Below are 19,166 nucleotides of genomic sequence, written 5' to 3'. Positions count from 1 at the left end.
ACATAAGGTAACACCCCCCCCCCCCAACATAAGGTAACACCCCCCCCCCAACATAAGGTAACACCCCCCCCCCCAACATAAGGTAACAACCCCCCCCCCCCCAACATAAGGTAACACCCCCCCAACATAAGGTAACAACCCCCCAACATAAGGTAACATCCCCCCAACATAAGGTAACATCCCCCCAACATAAGGTAACACCCCCCAACATAAGGTAACACCCCCCCCCCCCCCCCCCCCCAACATAAGGTAACACCCCCCAACATCTCTCACAAAACATAAGGCAACAACCCCCCCCCCCCCCCCCCCCCCCCCCCCAACATCTCTCACAAAAAAGCATCAGCTACGACAATTCATTCGCAGTTAGAGCTGGAGCACTCTGGTATGTTCTCCCAAAAGCTGTCAATACTCTAGCTAGCCCCCCCTCCCCCCCCACTCCTGGATGCATTCGAATAGCACGTGAGTTACTGCGCGCGACAAAATCAATCGAGCGCCAACAAATTGTTTTTGAGCAAACTGAAATTTCGTAGCATTCATAACATTAATTTCATTGCGCGCTCCAGAAACTCCATAACAATTCAAAATGTGCTTATGTAGTAATTTCATGAGGGAAGTTTATTAGAAATTAAATCTATGTACCCTACTCTATAACCCTAGTCCCTTTCTAACTTGATTTGATTGAATATTTACATTTTTGCCTACGAAATATTGTCGGAGTTTGAAGTCAGTCACTCCCAGAAAATCTAGATCATATCCACGCTTAATTATCCAATTAAATAAAGTGCTTTTAATACAGTGCTTTTAATTACGATCGTAAAATAATCGCACACTCCGATCATTCCCAGTTACATCATTCCATCATCTGTACGCCAGCTGATACAGCAGGGTGTCAGAATTATTGGCGTGTTTGAAATTTTATGTGTATTTTATGATGAAATCAACTTTACTTCTGAATATCGGAATTACAAAATTCAAAAACTGGTCTGTAGACAATTGTCTGAACTTTTTCTTAATTTCAGAATTTTGTGTTGATGTACCTCAAAACTTTTCTTTTTTTTGGAAAACAAATAGAATAATATATAACAATATAATTTACAACAATGTATATCGACCAGATTTCAATCATCAATTAATTGAGTCCATAGGACTCATAATTAGCTAAGCTTTGATACAAAGCATGCGAACTCAAAGTCGCTTTCACAACTTTTGTCAACTGAATTGACAGAAGATCTGGTTCCTCTTATACACAGGAGAACCAGCTTCCTGATAATAAATGATAGTTTACATCTTAAAAAATTTACAACATCTGAATAATTTTGTTGAGTTTTATATGCTATTTTCTCACACAATAATCTAAAGAATGTTCTCGCTTCTGGCCCGCTGCCACCCGTGACAGAGTACACCAGTGGACAGAAACTCCCATGTTCTACATTCAGAATTCTCTCGTTGTATAACCTCCGCTTCTGAGTCTCTGCTCTCTCGTATATTTTTTCTGTTGATGATGAGAGATAAGACTCAGAATTGGGATTGAGAAACTTTATGTCGAAATAGGAGTTCTGTCCCGGACGATAGAATCCCCTGGCACGGACGTCAGGGTGGGCATTGTCTCCTGTTAGTGTGGTACTTGTTGAGAAAGTCTCCCCGTCTAAAGTCTGTAGGTTGGGCTCACATTCTACGTCTTTGCAAACAGTTGATAGTTGTTTGGCTATGAAATCCCTAACTGAGTTGTGGCGGATGATGATGTAGCCTCCTCTTGGACAGTTTAGAGCATGGTTGATGTCCATTTTGGCCCCACAAACACAGGATTGAGGTAATCGTGGAAGGTCTTTGTTATATCGAAGAAGTAGACTATCCCTGAATTCCCCTTTGTTCAATGTGAACCCATAAGACTTAAGAGGTAGGACAGTCAACCAACTTGAGCTTCCTTTTTCTCTTGCCTGATTAATTGCACGTGTAGATCTATCACTGCTTTCATTGCAGATTAACGTGTATTCTAATTCATGCTTTTCTGCCCTCACTTTTAGAATTTCTTTCAGCGACTCGGAATCATGATCTATATCCGTTTCAATTCCGGCCATGGCCTTTACTAAGGACTTAGTCACTTCCATGGATGTTTTATACTCCTCTGATGCCAACTTTGATAAAACTGGTATGCCTAGTCCCCCACATCGTACGGGTAGCGCAACCGTTCTTCTCTCTAATGGTGTAGAGTAAAGATACAGTTAAACTGCGAAGGCACAACACCAAACCAACCTTACTCTATCTCCCAAAAACAACCTTCTCCTGGTCAGCCATGTCCCTCATCCTGCACTTGACCCCCGCAGAGGTCACAAGCCCATCGGAGCACAAATGAGCGAGAAACGGGGAAGCCTTAGCTACCGGGCTAAGGACTGCATCACTAGCAGCGAAATACGGATATACCCTCCCTTTTACATGCGTTCAACCGGCACCCGAACCACACGCTGTTTCTTAGACATAACTTCCCACTTACATCAGTGTCTTCTCGCATCAACTGGCATCGGCAAGTGGCGACACTGTGTAGACTCAACCCTGAGCTTGATCAGAATCTTCAGTCACAAACCTGACACCGTTTCGGGGCTTTCATTGCGATACGGTTTTCTGTCAGGTGCCCCAGCAGTCTCTCTTGGACCACCATCTGATCTGACAATCACCCGAGGATACCTGCTAGAGCTCGCGATTTACGACGAGTTAGCTTATGGCACCTCTGGCTGTTAGGTGAAGTCATAAAGCTCAAACAGCTCTCATCTCCCACTCTCTTTTCCTAGACAGCAGATAAATCCATCTTGAACAATGGGCTGCATCCTTCCCACAATCTCTGACCAACTTCTTGAGGGCTCTCCCAGTCAGACCAATCTTCCTTGATGCACACTCCAAACTTGCTGCGACCACACCTCTAGCACCAACCTCAACAGCAAAGCTGAAACATGACCACCCATTAGCTTGTATTTCCGCTTGTAGACTGTTATACCGATCAAGCTTCAGCTCATGGGATGCAGCTATTCTCTCTTCCGACGGTACTGTAAGCTCCCACCAGATTACTCTCTTGGAAGCTTTCGAGAAAAGAACCAAATCTGGTCTTAATCTGGTCGTTGCTATATCCGACGGGAATTTCAGCTGCTCATCCAGGTCTGCTAATACTATCCAATCAGTGGCCCCACTCAGAATCCCAAACTCACTGACTTTCGACCTCTTCACCTCCTTAAACCTCCCTCCTGCTGGAACAAACTCAATGGCTTTCCGAGTGACACAAGAGCTCTTCCTCTTGTTGACTCTCCGCTCACAATGGAATTTCACTTGGTCTGCTATTTGTTTAAGCACCTTATCGTGGCGCCATCGGTATCTCCCTTGACTTAGTGCCACAGGACAACCAGCCAGAATATGCGGCACAGTTCCCAACTTGTCACCACACAGCTTGCACATCCCATCCTCATCCTCGCTCCACTTGGATGCTAAAGCTGGTGTAACAAGCGTGCCATACACAGCACTAAGCAGAAAACCGATTAATGAGTCCCCATACTTGAAGAGCGTGTGCCAGCTCATGTCAGTCCTTGTCACCAGCTCTCTCCAATTACCCCACCTGGACTGCATCTCCAACGTACCCAACTGCACCTCTCTTTCCTTCCTGATGTTCTCCTTAACCCTATCCAGCACCTCCCTCTGCTGCTCCTTTTCTGACATCTTCTCCCAGGGCTTCTTCCAATCACCGAAACCAATTCCCGCTCTACTAAGAGGTTGCACCATACCTCGCACTGACTCACACACCAAGTCTCTTTCAGCTTCGTGAAGCTGAGCATCTGCCTTCCAAACTCTCCCAGACCGCACCTGGGGTTGCACCGCTCTGATCAAAGCATCCTGAGATGTTTGATATGACTGCAAGAGACGGCACTTTTCTACTTTCCAAGTGTCGGTTAGGCTGTCGATGGGGAGAGCAACACTGGATGAATGACTAAACAGGCAAGAGCTACTAAGCGTGTGTCCCACTCCTAGCCATTTTCTGAGATGACTGTTAGTTGTTTGCTCCCAGCGAGAAACAGTGCTGATCGGGATATCATAAATGGCAAGTGGCCACTTCATCTTTGGAAGGACCATATACTGATACCCCCAACATTTCTGCAGGCCGGTGAGGGAGCTAAGATCGAGTCTACTGAGGTATGTAACAAGATCCTCGTGTGTTTTCTCGATTATAGCTTTGTCCTTTCCTTCTGCCCGAATCCACCTCCCTAGAAACTTGATTGGTTTCTCAGATACATTCGGGATCACCTCCCCGCTAAGCTGCAACCTCGCCTGACTACCTTCTGAACTCTCTACAACCCACTCCACTGTCACTCCCTTCTGGTAGACTAGTGCCCTAGACTTAGACGACTTAAGCTTGAACCTTGACCACACAACGAACTCCTGATAAACATCAAGCAGGGTTTGCATATCTACCATTTTAGCCGTGGTAAGGCAGCTATCATCCATAAACAGCTTAAGGGGTGGTATAGCTGTTCCATCCTTTCATTGCAGATTAACGTGTATTCTAATTCATGCTTTTCTGCCCTCACTTTTAGAATTTCTTTCAGCGACTCGGAATCATGATCTATATCCGTTTCAATTCCGGCCATGGCCTTTACTAAGGACTTAGTCACTTCCATGGATGTTTTATACTCCTCTGATGCCAACTTTGATAAAACTGGTATGCCTAGTCCCCCACATCGTACGGGTAGCGCAACCGTTCTTCTCTCTAATGGTGTAATAGGGCATCCAAATAAAGCCGGTATGAGTTTCTCATCGATAAGCATGTCAAGAGGTTGCAAGTATTGATCTAGTCCTTCAATTGTTCTCATGAAGTATGTCATTTTGTGCCTAACTCCATGAGTGAATGCTGCATATGCTGCTTGTGGCTCGGATTGACCAAAATCAGATAATTTGTTGATCATTTTGGTCCATTCGTCAACTAAATTATTGATGTAAAGTCGTTTATATTCCTGTGACCCAATAACCGCTCCAAGATGTCTCTGTCCAGTTATTTTTATCTCGATCCCGCTTTCTCCAAATATTTCCATAGCCCTCTCCATGCTCGATGGATGTTTTATTATCAAACATGATTTGCTGGGGTTGACATGATATCCATATTTAATTCCCTCTGCCACTATCATATCCCACCAGGTTTTGAGATGTATCAGTGTTCCAACAGATGACGCGTCGTCGGCCAGCCAGACTTGCATAACTTTCCTAAGCTCTTTAAGTTTCTGTAAAATTGGAAGTGTTGCGAGTGAAAATAGGGGCATTGCCAGATTGTCACCCTGATGTACCTCAAAACCCATAATTTAGGCCGTTATTTAAAGGATCGATTCCATACTTAGTTAGATTTACGAAGGAGTAAGGGACTTTTTCTGAAATTATTCTTTAGACTAAAGTGCACAGCTCTTCAGGCGATAGCGAAAGATATAGAAAACTATAGATTTTATAAAAGCTCTCTTTCTCCTCTAACTGACGCAATAAAATATAGTCGGGCGGACTCATCCCGGAATTCAGGGGAAGCAGCCGAAGGCTTCAAGTCCAATAATCCAAATTTTTCTCATTCGTCGTGATTATCGACGAAATTTAACTTCTTTCGGACTTCGTTTTTAGACTGAACTGTAGTATGAAGGATTATCTCTCGAATGATCAAGACTCCATAGGAAACTGACCCTCAGAAGTCAAGTAATGATCGTTTCTAAAAGCTTGGGTAAAATTTTACGCAACATTACGCGCCAATAATTATGACACGGGACACCCTGCTGTAGATGGCTCTATTTCAGCAATTTGATGAGCGGTTAATGTTAACTCTCAAAATAAAGTTCCATCAGATATGTCACATGACAATGAGTGAGCTGAGTAACGTTACGCCACTGCAGCTGCTAAAGTAAGGTGTTCTCATAATGTGGCAATATTTCAATAATGTAAGAAAGATGGCACACTTGAAACGGTCTCGCGGTCGACAGCAGCTTTCTCTATTGTCATCGAATCAAATTCATTTACATTACCTTTGTTCGTTGCTTGATGTTTGCATCATGCGACAATTTGACCAAAAATGGCAGAATTCCACCAACAATTAGATTGAGAAGAAAGATAACCCAGGAATGTGATTCAAGCTAACCTGATCTTTATACTTTAGTGTTTTGAAGTCCTTGTTCGTCCCCTGACCCCAGATCTGAAACAGGACATGGTATATAGTAGACATGTATATAGTAGTATGTGTATAGTATGTACATGTAGACATATATATAGTAGGACAAACGCTTTACAAGATAAAAATGAATATTAAATATATAATTTACAAGATCAATATTAAATATATATTATATAATTTGAAACAGTTAAAAGAACGCACTTTCATTGCTTCAACTCTAAAACCGAGCGTTTGTGATGAGCTTTCTCTTTCCCGGAACTGAAACAAGTCAACATTAGAAACACCACGTGACGTCATACCACGTGACGTCATACCACGTGACATCATACCACGTGACGTCATACCACGTGACGTCATACCACGTGATATCATACCACGTGACGTCATACCACGTGACGTCATACCACGTGACGTCATACCACGTGACATCATACCACGTGACGTCATACCACGTGAAGTCATACCACGTGATATCAATAAAACGTGACGTCATACCACGTGACGTCATACCACGTGACGTCATACCACGTCATAACAGCTTAATACTGTAAAATACTGACTGTCATATAGCGTAGTTTGGTAACAGCTTTGTCGATGTTCTCCTGTTCGGTGGGCTCGGAGGGATCCTGTTTTACCATCTTGTCATACAAATCTTCCCTTAACTTCTGGTTCTTTACTTCAAACTCTTTGAAAGTCCTGCACAAAGTGGGACACATCATGTACGAGTAGTGATACTAATACAATTACATACTATATATTATACTGAGTAACAGTATTGGAATGTCAAGAATAAAATATTCAGAGAAAACAGAACAATAGAAGAAATTTGATAAAAGGAAAAATATGTAATAATATAAGAGGTCTTTAGCGTTCTGTTATCTTATAAGACTATAACTACACAGTGCCCCCACTACTACTACAAAAGGGTCATAAGTCTATCAGTACTTATTATACTTTATATTACACAATATGATCAAGTAAAGAAAGAGTATTTTAAAGATAAGTCTTATCTTGTTCCTAATATGTATAATATGTACTAAGAAGGCTTATTTCTCTATAATTTTAGTGAAAGTTACGTTTTCTAAAGATACGCTTTTGGAATGCCTTGATTGTAACATAAGACTACTATACTATACTACTATTTTGTATTGTTGTGATACAGTCCGCAGATACATGACATTACCTTGCTTAATATACACTACATGATAATACTAGGCTCAATAACGGGGCTCCTATTTGCCAGTATTCACAGAAGGGCTCCTTTTAGAGTTGGCTCAGAGCCAGAGTGTGGAGTTACACCACATGTTTATTGTAGGGGAATAGTGGCCAATGAGGGGGGAGTGTGGGGCACGTGACCCCCCCGCCACCTGGGCCACTAGTGAGACATTCACTCGTTACAGGATAACATCTGTTCTACAATCTTACATCACGCGTCTTCCTGCACTGTTAGCGGACGCGGTTATAAGCGGTATATTGTGTAGAGTGTGCACAGTGGGGGGGGGGGGGGGGGGTATCTGTAGTAGCTTATAACTATTATAATATAATATGGGTAGTGTTTTATGGGCCACCCTGTATAATATGCGTGTAATTACTTAAGAACTTATCAGTGGATAATGGTGTATTACCATTATCCACCAGCATTACTGATTTACTTATTATTAATATAGTCCAAAAAACCTTACTGTGCTCCTAGTCTCTTACGTATTAATTTACTAAGTTTCAACATACTCCTACAACTGCTTACTTGTTCACGTAACAATACCACACTCACCTAGTCCCCATCTTTATATCCATACCACACCCGTCTGTGAAATGACACATCACGTCCTCCATTCCTATCCATCTCTTGCCGTCATGTTCCTTGGTTCCCAGGAAGTCAGGAACATAAGCGTGCAGTGAGCTCTCGTTCAGTTCCTTCAGCACTTTAGCCTCTATCTCCCCGTCTTTAGCTTGCTGTTTCCACAGAGCACCCGGTCCAGCTATGTGGAAATGTCCTGCAAGTGGTACCAGGGTTACCAGAGTTACCAGGGTTACCAGAGTTACCAGGGTAGCACTACCAGGGTTTAGGGTTACCGGGGTGACCAGGGTACCACTACCAGGGTTGAGGGTCACCAGGGTTACCAGGGTGACCAGGGTACCACTTCCAGGGTTGAAGGTTACCAGGGTTTCCAGGGTTACCAGGGGTACCACTACCAGGGTTGAGGGTTACCAGGGTGACCAGGGTACCACTTCCAGGGTTGAGGGTTACCAGGGTACCACGTCCAGGGTTGAGGGTTACCAGGGTTACCAGGGTGACCACTGACCAGGGTACCACTTCCAGGGTTGAGGGTTACCAGGGTACCACTACCAGGGTTGAAGGTTACCAGGGTTTCCAGGGTTACCAGGGGTACCACTACCAGGGTTGAGGGTTACCGGGGTGACCAGGGTACCACTTCCAGGGTTGAGGCTTTGAGGGTTACCAGGGTACCACTACCAGGGTTGAGGGTTACCAGGGTTACCAGGGTTACCAGGGTTATCGATTCTACATTTAGTAAAGTATGTTCCTAGTGTTTCGAGTAGAACCGTCGTAAGGCCCTCTACTATCATTATCTCAACCGCCAATAATAAATTGTTGCACTATATTACTAACACTATAATATGCACTATATTACTAGTGTTGCACTATATTACTAACACTATAATATGCACCATATTACTAGTGTTGCACTATATTACTAACACTATAATATGCACCATATTACTAGTGTTGCACTATATTACTAACACTATAATATGCACCATATTACTAGTGTTGCACTATATTACTAACACTATAATATGCACCATATTACTAGTGTTGCACTATATTACTAACACTATAATATGCACCATATTACTAGTGTTGCACTATATTACTAACACTATTATATGCACTATATTACTAGTGTTGCACTATATTACTAACACTATAATATGCACTATATTACTAGTGTTGCACTATATTACTAACACTATAATATGCACTATATTACTAGTGTTGCACTATATTACTAACACTATAATATGCACTATATTACTATTGTTGCACTATATTACTAACACTATAATATGCACTATATTACTAGTGTTGCACTATATTACTAACACTATAATATGCACTATATTACTATTGTTGCACTATATTACTAACACTATAATATGCACTATATTACTAGTGTTGCACTATATTACTAACACTATAATATGCACTATATTACTAGTGTTGCACTATATTACTAACACTATAATATGCACTATATTACTAGTGTTGCACTATATAACTAACACTAATATATTACTGTCACTGTATTATACAGTAAACCCCCGATCTAATGCGGACTTTAGGGGAAGTAAGAACCCGCGGTAAATCAAGGTTTTGGTTTTTGGGGTCAAAAATTGGTCAAAAAAAGGGTCAACATTCGACAAGTACTGAAATCCATTTAATGTTATATTTTTGATATTCTCAAGAAAATACTTAACAATTCAATATCTAAATTGAACTGAATTCTTGCTGCATTTACATTATTTATACTTTATAGGTAGTTTTTTAGTAATTGTATAGTAAATTCTGAAATTGAGTGGATTTCATGAGAACTCAAATGTAGAGCACAATAAATTAATCATATTTGTACTGAAACTTAATATAATCCAAGTTTGCACCGAACACACTACCTTACGAGACATTTTCAAAAGGTACGAAAGTCGGTGATAATCAAGAAGATCAAGAAGAAATTGACTTGTAATTCAAATTTCATGTTTTATTTTATTGATTTTCTCAAATATTGGGTTTTATTTTTGTAAAATAAAGAAATGAAAAAAATCCCCAAATACCATGATTTAATTTGGGGTACGAAATGCGGTGGTTTTCGGAAAAAATCCCATATTTCCATTCCCAAATCATTTAGGTCACCGGAATTATGTCGAATATATGTCTCGTAAGGTATATACAAAGTGTAAAACATATATATATATGTTTTACACTTTGTATTTCATATTTTGTACATATACTCTACAATGTACACTATACACTATACAATGTATACTATACACTCTACAATGTACACTATACACTCTACAATGTATATATTATCGTCATAAAATGGTAACAATTTGGTGCGCCATCAACTTCCATGGCATTAGGGGACTTTAACAAAGAAAAGAGAAGTAGATATTAAGGGGGGGATCATGTTCCCCCCCTCCCCCCCCTCTATTAAGTAGATACGTTCTATTCCTGCACATCAACAACAATTACTAAAATTAGGATTCCTACTTACCTCAATTTAAACTTTTAAATTGTTGATTTTGCTTTTGAAGGAACCTTAACTTTCTCATGAAGGAACCTTAACTTTCTCATGAAGGAACCTTAACTTTCTCATGAAGGAACCTTAACTTTCTCATGAAGGAACCTTAACTTTCTCATGAAGGAACCTTAACTTTCTCATGATGTGCATTGCAGGAGTACCACTATTTCTGTATCCTTGTATCTGTTATCTTGTTATCTGTTACAACTGATACTACTGTTAGCTAATTGATCCTCTGTGGCTAATGATCAGTTATAATGTCTATATCATTGTACACTGTCTAAACTTTTAACATTTTAATTGGTTATTTATTTCCGGGTATACAGATTACAGGAACAGTGTAAACCATACCCTCAATTAAGAGGATTATAATATACAGGAACAGTGTAAACCATACCCTCAATTAAGAGGATTATAATATACAGGAACAGTGTAAACCATACCCTCAATTAAGAGGATTATAATATACTCCTTTGCGTTTAAAGGTTCAATCACAATTAATTACTAGCAAGAACTGGTTAAAATAAGGTCCAACACGCTAGTATGCACCAAAGTAAGCTTATATCTATAAAAACATGCGCGGGAGTGTATAATAGTACACACTACTGCGGGCGCACCTTATATTTAGATGATGTACGGCAATTCGGTAATCTGTCACTTAACACACGGTTAACACACGGTTAACACACGGTTAACACACGGTTAACACACGGTTATCACACGGTTAACACACGGTTATCACACGGTTATCACACGGTTAACACACGGTTAAAGAAGAGAAGTTTTAGAATAGTTTCACTATCCGGGCGTTAAGTGACAATCGACAGATTACCGAATTGCCCATCAGGCCTGCATGTGTACACCTCCCCTACTAACGCATCCCAATTCCCACGAGTTTGGGAGTGGTTTGTGTACATGATGATATAAACTATAATACCTTGTCCTGCACCTGTGTGAGGATTATAGCAGCAATAAGGTGTGTTAGTAGTAGTACTGTAGTGACACGTTATCACCACTACTACCGGTCAACACTGTAAACATAGTACTATAATAGTAAACTATATTACTGTACTACTAACTCCTGCTAAGGTAACTGATCATTAGCTAACCTGGTAACCTGGTAACCTGGTAACCTGGTAACCTGGTAACCTGGTAACCTGGTAACTTGGTAACCTGGTAACCTGGTAACCTGGTAACCTGGTAACCTGGTAACTTGGTAACTTGGTAACCTGGTAACCTGGTAACTTGGTAACCTGGTAACCTGGTAACTTGGTAACCTGGTAACCTGGTAAACGTCATATACCACGCACCACGTGACGTCATATATATATATAGAGGTTAATCAAATAAAACTTATGAACAGTTTTGTTTGTAATTAGGAAAGTGAACCATTAACTAAAACAATACAAGTTATGTATATATTATATATATAATATACAAGTTATGGTGTTTTCTAATCACTTACTTCAACTTAGGAATAATATTGTAAATTCGGTATCAAATCTATGTAATGCACGAAATGCACAGCACCTGACATGACGTCACACCAACTGACATGACGTCACACCACCTGACATGACGTCACACCACCTGATATAACGTCACACCACCTGACATGACGTCACACCACCTGACATGACGTCACACCACCTGATATAATGTCACACCACCTGACATGACGTCACACCACCTGATATGACGTCACACCACCTGATATGACGTCACACCACCTGACATGGCGTCACACCACTTGACATGACGTCACACAAACTGACATGACGTCACACCACCTGACATGACGTCACACCACCTGACATGACGTCACACCACTTGACATGACGTCACACCACCTGACATGACGTCACACCACCTGACATGACGTCACACCACCTGACATGACGTCACACCACTTGACATGACGTCACACAAACTGACATGACGTCACACCACTTGACATGACGTCACACCAACTGACATGACGTCACACCACCTGACATGACGTCACACCACCTGATATAACGTCACACCACCTGACATGACGTCACACCACCTGACATGACGTCACACCACCTGATATAACGTCACACCACCTGACATGACGTCACACCACTTGACATGACGTCACACAAACTGACATGACGTCACACCACCTGACATGACGTCACACCACTTGACATGACGTCACACCACCTGACATGACGTCACACCACCTGACATGATGCAGCAATAGTGTTACCTAAGTGACCGCCGAGCTGCACGAAGTCTCTCTGTGTGGTGGATATTATCGCATCCCCGGGGTTTATACTCAGCTTCCGTGTTACCTGTGGATAGAGTGGATAAAGTTGATAAAGTTGATAAAGTTGATAAAGTGGATAAAGTTGATAAAGTTGATAAAGTTGATAAAGTTGATAGAGTGGATAAAGTTGATAAAGTTACATACTACATATACATATGAAATATATATATTATATAATATGTAATAAACTAGCAATGTCCCCCATATAGTACTACTATTAGTAAATGTTGCTAGTAGTAGTAATAAACTTTGTAAATGAAAAAAAGCGTGGGCCGAAACGTCGACATTTGTTTCAAAAACTGAGTGGAGACTCTCACTTAGTACCAAAACATCAATTAAACTTTGTAAATGTTACATTGCAGCTGTTAACATGTCTGTCAGGGTAATATTTATGAAGGAGCAATATTTTTTATAAAGTTATAACATCCTACCAGGTGCCTAGTAATAAACTTATCAAGTGACGGTCCACAGGGCATTTTGACGTGATGAATGTTTTAGTGATCGGAATATATTGTGAACACTTTGATAGACTGGCTTGACAAGACTGGTCAGTATTTGATAGCAATGACCCCCCCCCCCCCCCCCCCCCCCCCCCCCCCCTAGCAATGACTACTTGGTACAATATTATTATTGTACTTATATAAATATATATGTTTACGTAATATATATCGGAGAAATCTAAACAAAAAGCATACATTATATTATATACATTTATCTGATTTGGAACTTGCAGAATGATAAATTCCAACATTTATCGAAAGAAATTTCAACAATTTACAGGTATTTGGTCATTTAATTTTGGCTAGATAACTTAATATTTGAGGTTCTATGGTAAATGAAGGTATATAAATGAAGGTATCTACTATGTAATTGCTAACTGAGGTGTTCAATAATCTTAACCATGTAAATTGTAAATTCACGAAACAAATGGCAAATATAAATAAAGTTAAATACCTAAAGTAAGTAAGGTATGCTTTGTTTAGGTGGATATATTAGTTGATAACTTGCCCCTGAACTGTATGATTTGCACAATACTAAAAGCCTCCTCGCTTTTAGTTTTGGTGAATATCATTCGTAAGAAGTCACAGTTTAAGTAATTTGATACTTTTATTTACCGTAAAAATCTATAACCAATAACCATACTACATTATAGTACCGCGAATCTTTTCTCTCACCTTGCAGACAATGTAAAAACCATCAATGATATTAATCTTTTGAGTTAACGTAAAATTCAAGTTATAATGATTTGGCCTGCGTGTTATACAAACATAACAAGGGAGAATGGAGATAGATAAAAACAATAAAGTAGATAACAACAATAAAGTAGATAACAACAATAAAGTAGATAACAACAATAAAGTAAATAACAACAATAAAGTAGATAACAACAATAAAATAGATAACAACAATAAAGTAGATAACAACAATAAAGTGTGTTCTCACATCATCCTGGGCAAGTAGAGACAGGGTACCGGGCCCCTCCCCTGACTGTGTACCGGGGCCCTCCCCTGAGGTCCCACACCCTACTGTGCTACTTTCTAATGGTTTAGGGGTGCAACTCTCTGAGAGACCGCTCAATGGTTCTGTAGTAGTGATCCTGACAGTAGTAGTATCCTGCAGTGTGGCCCGGACAGTAGTCCTCAGACTGCTACATTCCTGGTGATCTGGTATGGTAAAGGAGTCTGTACAGCTGTTAGCTGTATCCATATCTCTCTCTAGCCTTCATTGCACAGGAACTACTGGGTCTTGCTTTCCTGGATACAGTCGTTTGTAGACAAACAGACATACAAACAAACAAACAGAAAATCAAACAAACAATGATGATAATAAATCGAAGTTTAATAACACCACTATTAGTAGTGTTTAGTCTAAACATCCCAGAAATGTATATTAGGTAAGGACTGGACACGATGCTTGGAAAGGTATCGGTAATACTCGGCATAGTATAGTTTGAAACCGAATTATTAAAGATCTGACACCAATTTTGGCGACACTAGCGTATCGATAAAGTTTCTCAAGTTCGTGAAGGTACAGTTCAAATAGGACCGTTTTTAGAAGACCATACTTCATTATCAGACTGTACTTCTTCTCATTTGATAGTACAATAATTATATTATTAGACAATAATTATATAATTAGATAATAATTATATTATTAGATAATAATTATATTATTAGACAATAATTATATAATTAGATGATAATTATATTATTAGATAATAATTATATTATTAGATAATAATTATATTACTATTATATTATAATAATTATATTATAACTAGATAATAATTATACAGGGTGGGACTGGGGCATGGGCCAAAAGTCAGTGTACATACGTTGACCTTAATAGCTCAGTCACTGAGTGCATAATTGAAATAATTCTTTCTGGTATGACTTACTACCACCACTGGTTCGGGGAATTTGTCAAATCGAAAAATATTCGAGTTCATTGTTTTCAAATGAAGGTTCATTTTCGCATTTATTTGATAGTTTGGAGTGTCGGATCGAGCCAAATTTGATTGGAGTGTGTTTGGCCATTCGAATTACGTTTGTCCCGAAAAAATGAGAGTTATAGCTTCTCAGATGACCGAGATACGAAGCATAACGAGTTTATTCATTACGTGTGATCAGGTGATTGGTTTACCTAATCACGTGATAAGGTGACCCCGTTAACCACCCCTTTAAACATTATGGGAATCGTTAAGGCTGCCCAATTAAGGTGTCGTGTCACGGTGTCACATAATCACTTAGTCAATTTTGCTAAAAATTACATTATCAGATAATAATTATACATATTATGAGATAATCATTTTTATTAGATAATGATTATTGTTGTTAGTATTCTGGTTAATTAGTAATTACTGTGTGCGGATCACATGGCACTGTGTGGATCATATGGCACTGTGTGGATCATATGGCACTGTGCGGATCACAAAGCCAAGTGAACACCTGTAGAGCCAGCTGCTCGCAACACAAGCACGTGATTAAGCGAATAAGAGTGTACATTGACGTCACAGTTAGAGAGAGAGAGAGAGAGCGCGGTTTAGAAACTATAAGGGGTTTATAAATAGAACAATAATTACTGCAGTGTTACTGTAGTGTAACTAGTAGTAGTAGTAACTACTGTCCACTTGACGCTCAATAGCTGACAGTAGTGAGAACAGAACACTTCTAGTAGCGTTATTATTACTACTAGTAGTGTTACTACTACTAAGCACTACTAGTAGTGTTACTAGTAGTAGTAGTAGTAAGGGAATGTAGAAACACCTTCAGAAATGACGTTATCAAGAGGACATGTGTGTTAGTTGTGGTATTCTCTGTAACTAGTGACTAGTAACTAGTAACTAGTAACTAGTAACTAGTAACTAGTAACTAGTAACTAGTAGTTGTGGTATTCTCTGTAACTAGTAACTAGTAACTAGTAACTAGTAGTTGTGGTATTCTCTGTAACTAGTAACTAGTAACTAGTAACTAGTAGTAGTAACTAGTAACTAGTAATTAGTAACTAGTAATTAGTAACTAGTAACTAGTAACTAGTAACTAGTAACTAGTAACTAGTAACTAGTAACTAGTAACTAGTAACTGGTAACTAGTAACTAGTAACTAGTAACTAGTAACTAGTAACTAGTAACTAGTAACTAGTAACTAGTAACTAGTAACTAGTAGTTGTGGTATTCTCTGTAACTAGTAACTAGTAACTAGTAACTAGTAACTAGTAATTAGTAACTAGTAACTAGTAACTAGTAACTAGTAACTAGTAATTAGTAACTAGTAACTAGTAACTAGTAACTAGTAACTAGTAACTAGTAACTAGTAACTAGTAACTAGTAACTAGTGAACACTGAGCGCTGATAATTGTCTTCAGGACGTATTATCATTTATCAAACGTCTGTTAAGTCGCCTTGATGTTTCCTTGATGAGCGTATCACATTACACTCTCATGTAGATACACTTAAACACACGCTTAGTTTCGTGCTGTATTGTCGCGCGCAGCCCTCAGTAGCTAAGGTATTCTGGCAATAGACCCATTAGAAAAAGAGAGGCAAATATTAAATATCGTTTTACGTATTATTACAGTACCATGGTTTGTATATATTATTAAGTGTTACTAAAAACGTATTCTAAACGTGTTCATTAACACACAACTTATATACATCCCCCTGTCGCTGTACAATGGACCTCTACTACTAGTAATTATAATGGGTTTCTATGTGGTTTAGCAGTAGGCACGTGACCAGTAGGCACGTGACCAGTAGGCACGTGACCAGTAGGCACGTGACCAGTAGGCACGTGACCAGTAGGCACGTGACCAGTAGGCACGTGACCAGTAGGCACGTGACCAGTAGGCACGTGACCAGTAGGCACGTGACCATCAAAATAGGTTATAATATCTTAAACAATAATTTCAGAATGTGTGTCTGTCTGTCTGTCTGTCTGTCTGTCTGTCTGTCTGTATGTGCGCTTGTAATTTCCGAGAGGCTTAATCAAAAAAACGGTAAGAGTTATGGGACTGGTTTTTTTCGGTATAGTTTCGACAAAACTCTGACGAAGCCAAAGGATAAAGGTTTTTTAAATACTTAAATCGGTCGGTGGTAAGTGGTTTAATTAATGGTTTTGTACCACAAATGTGACATAAAATGGCTCTCTTTTTCTCCCTCCTCGCTCTCTCTCCCATTACTGCATATTTAGTTGCATATGTAGCGTTACTACTTGAATCATAATTAGGTTAGCCGCGTAATATTCACTGTCATGTTATACTATAAGCTTATTAGGGAGGGGGCACTCATTGCGGTCTGTTTGGACTGTAGAGAGAGTTCATACTTTCATACGACAGTGTTATGCATGTTTTCGAATATAATAGGCGGGTTTATACTTTTGCATTTCAATTGCGATAGTGAAGTCCCGGCCGTATTATAGGCTCTGGTTACACTAGTATAAAGTATAGCACTGTAGTTCCTGATTGGTAGCTGAGCAGGGCTGGGATATCACGAGCAGTAAAGAGTTAAACAAAATACAAGGAGACAGGGAAGAAAGTGAGGTAGTGTGCACGTGCAATGTTAACGTGCACGTGCAATGTTAACGTGCACGTGTTATATTTAAATATAGCTTAAATATAACTTAAATATATAGCTTAACTATAGCTTTTAAATATAGCTTAACTATAGCTTTTAAATATAGCTTAACTATAGCTTAAATATAGCTTTAAAATAGCTTTAACAAGAATTACGCCCGTCTTTTGTGGTGGCAGACGCTACACTACACACTACACTACACAGTACACAGACACTAGATTTCCATTCACTTAAAGCTCCTATCAACTGCAGTTCACTTCATAATATCATGCTCAAGAAACCACTTGTGATTTGTGATTGGAATCAGTCGCCATAAAATAAAGAACATTGACTTAATTACTTTCACATTTCATCTTACTGGGCGGGGTCAGCATGTCATTCCGCCGCAGCTTCAATCGTTTATGAACATTATAGCCTCATAGCATGGCCGCATGGGGTTCCCAGATAAATTTCGTCAATTTAGGCAAAAGTGAACTTTGCTTTTGTATCATACACTACACGTATAAATTTGACTCAGGAAATATTACATCTAAATTTCTTAGCTATTGCGTCGTCAATTAAAACGTTTTCAGTGATATCATGTATTCGTCAAATGTTTCGCACGTGCACAGAAGGCATTATCGCACGTGCTAAATATTCGCGTTGGATAAATTAGCGTGCGTCTCTACGACAAAGTGTGGCGGAAGTACCTACAACATATTTAAACCCGATTACCGCGATCTCCAAAATCCCTCCTTTTCACGATTTAAAATTTTCATCATTCGTAACCTTTCACTATTGCCTCTTTACCTTTTTACAAAAGGGTGTGAATAGAAAAAATATAGCTTAACTATATAGTTTAAATATAACTTAAATAAAGCTTAAATATAACTTAAATATAACTTAAATATAACTTAAATATAACTTAAATATAACTTAAATATAACTTAAATATAGCTTTAAAATATAGTTTTTAAATATAGCTTAACTATAGCTTAACTTTAGCTTTAAAATATAGCTTAACTATAGCTTAAATATATCTTAAATATTAGCTAAACGCACGAGAAATCATTTATTAAGAGGTACAGACTACAGTGAGCCATTCTCACAATAAATTGAAACATAAAACAGCAGAGAATGAAGATAATGAAGATAACAAGCCAGCATATCCAGACTGCAGAGTCATATTTCATAATTAAAATACTTATCCAATTCCAAGAATCCTGCTGGCAATTTACTTAGAGCCTGCTTACTCTTCTCCTTTAAATTAGACATATGAAGTTTACGGTGACTTGCTTAATCACGTACTAATTTTTTAATTATCCA

The 19,166-nt window shown here is 39.2% G+C and overlaps 1 protein-coding gene across 1 annotated transcript in view; it reads right to left on the bottom strand.

Annotated features, from left to right (window-relative positions):
* Positions 1–19,166, bottom strand: part of LOC134826212 (inositol-trisphosphate 3-kinase A-like) — a 36,864-nt gene that overhangs the window by 7,586 nt on the left and 10,112 nt on the right. Inside the window, exons 2-6 of the mRNA XM_063838509.1 lie at positions 12,731–12,815; positions 7,947–8,169; positions 6,736–6,871; positions 6,377–6,433; positions 6,143–6,196 (exon numbers count right to left, since the gene is read on the bottom strand). Coding sequence (XP_063694579.1) covers positions 6,143–6,196; positions 6,377–6,433; positions 6,736–6,871; positions 7,947–8,169; positions 12,731–12,815 — 555 coding nt within the window. The remainder of the gene's footprint in view (positions 1–6,142; positions 6,197–6,376; positions 6,434–6,735; positions 6,872–7,946; positions 8,170–12,730; positions 12,816–19,166) is intronic.

This window comes from Bolinopsis microptera, chromosome 1 (genome assembly GCF_026151205.1).
Source record: "Bolinopsis microptera isolate Bmic1 chromosome 1, MBARI_Bmic_1.0, whole genome shotgun sequence".
Taxonomy (NCBI): domain Eukaryota; kingdom Metazoa; phylum Ctenophora; class Tentaculata; order Lobata; family Bolinopsidae; genus Bolinopsis; species Bolinopsis microptera.
The sequence above is the reverse complement of the archived record's forward strand: the minus strand, read 5'-3'. Positions and strand labels throughout refer to the sequence as shown.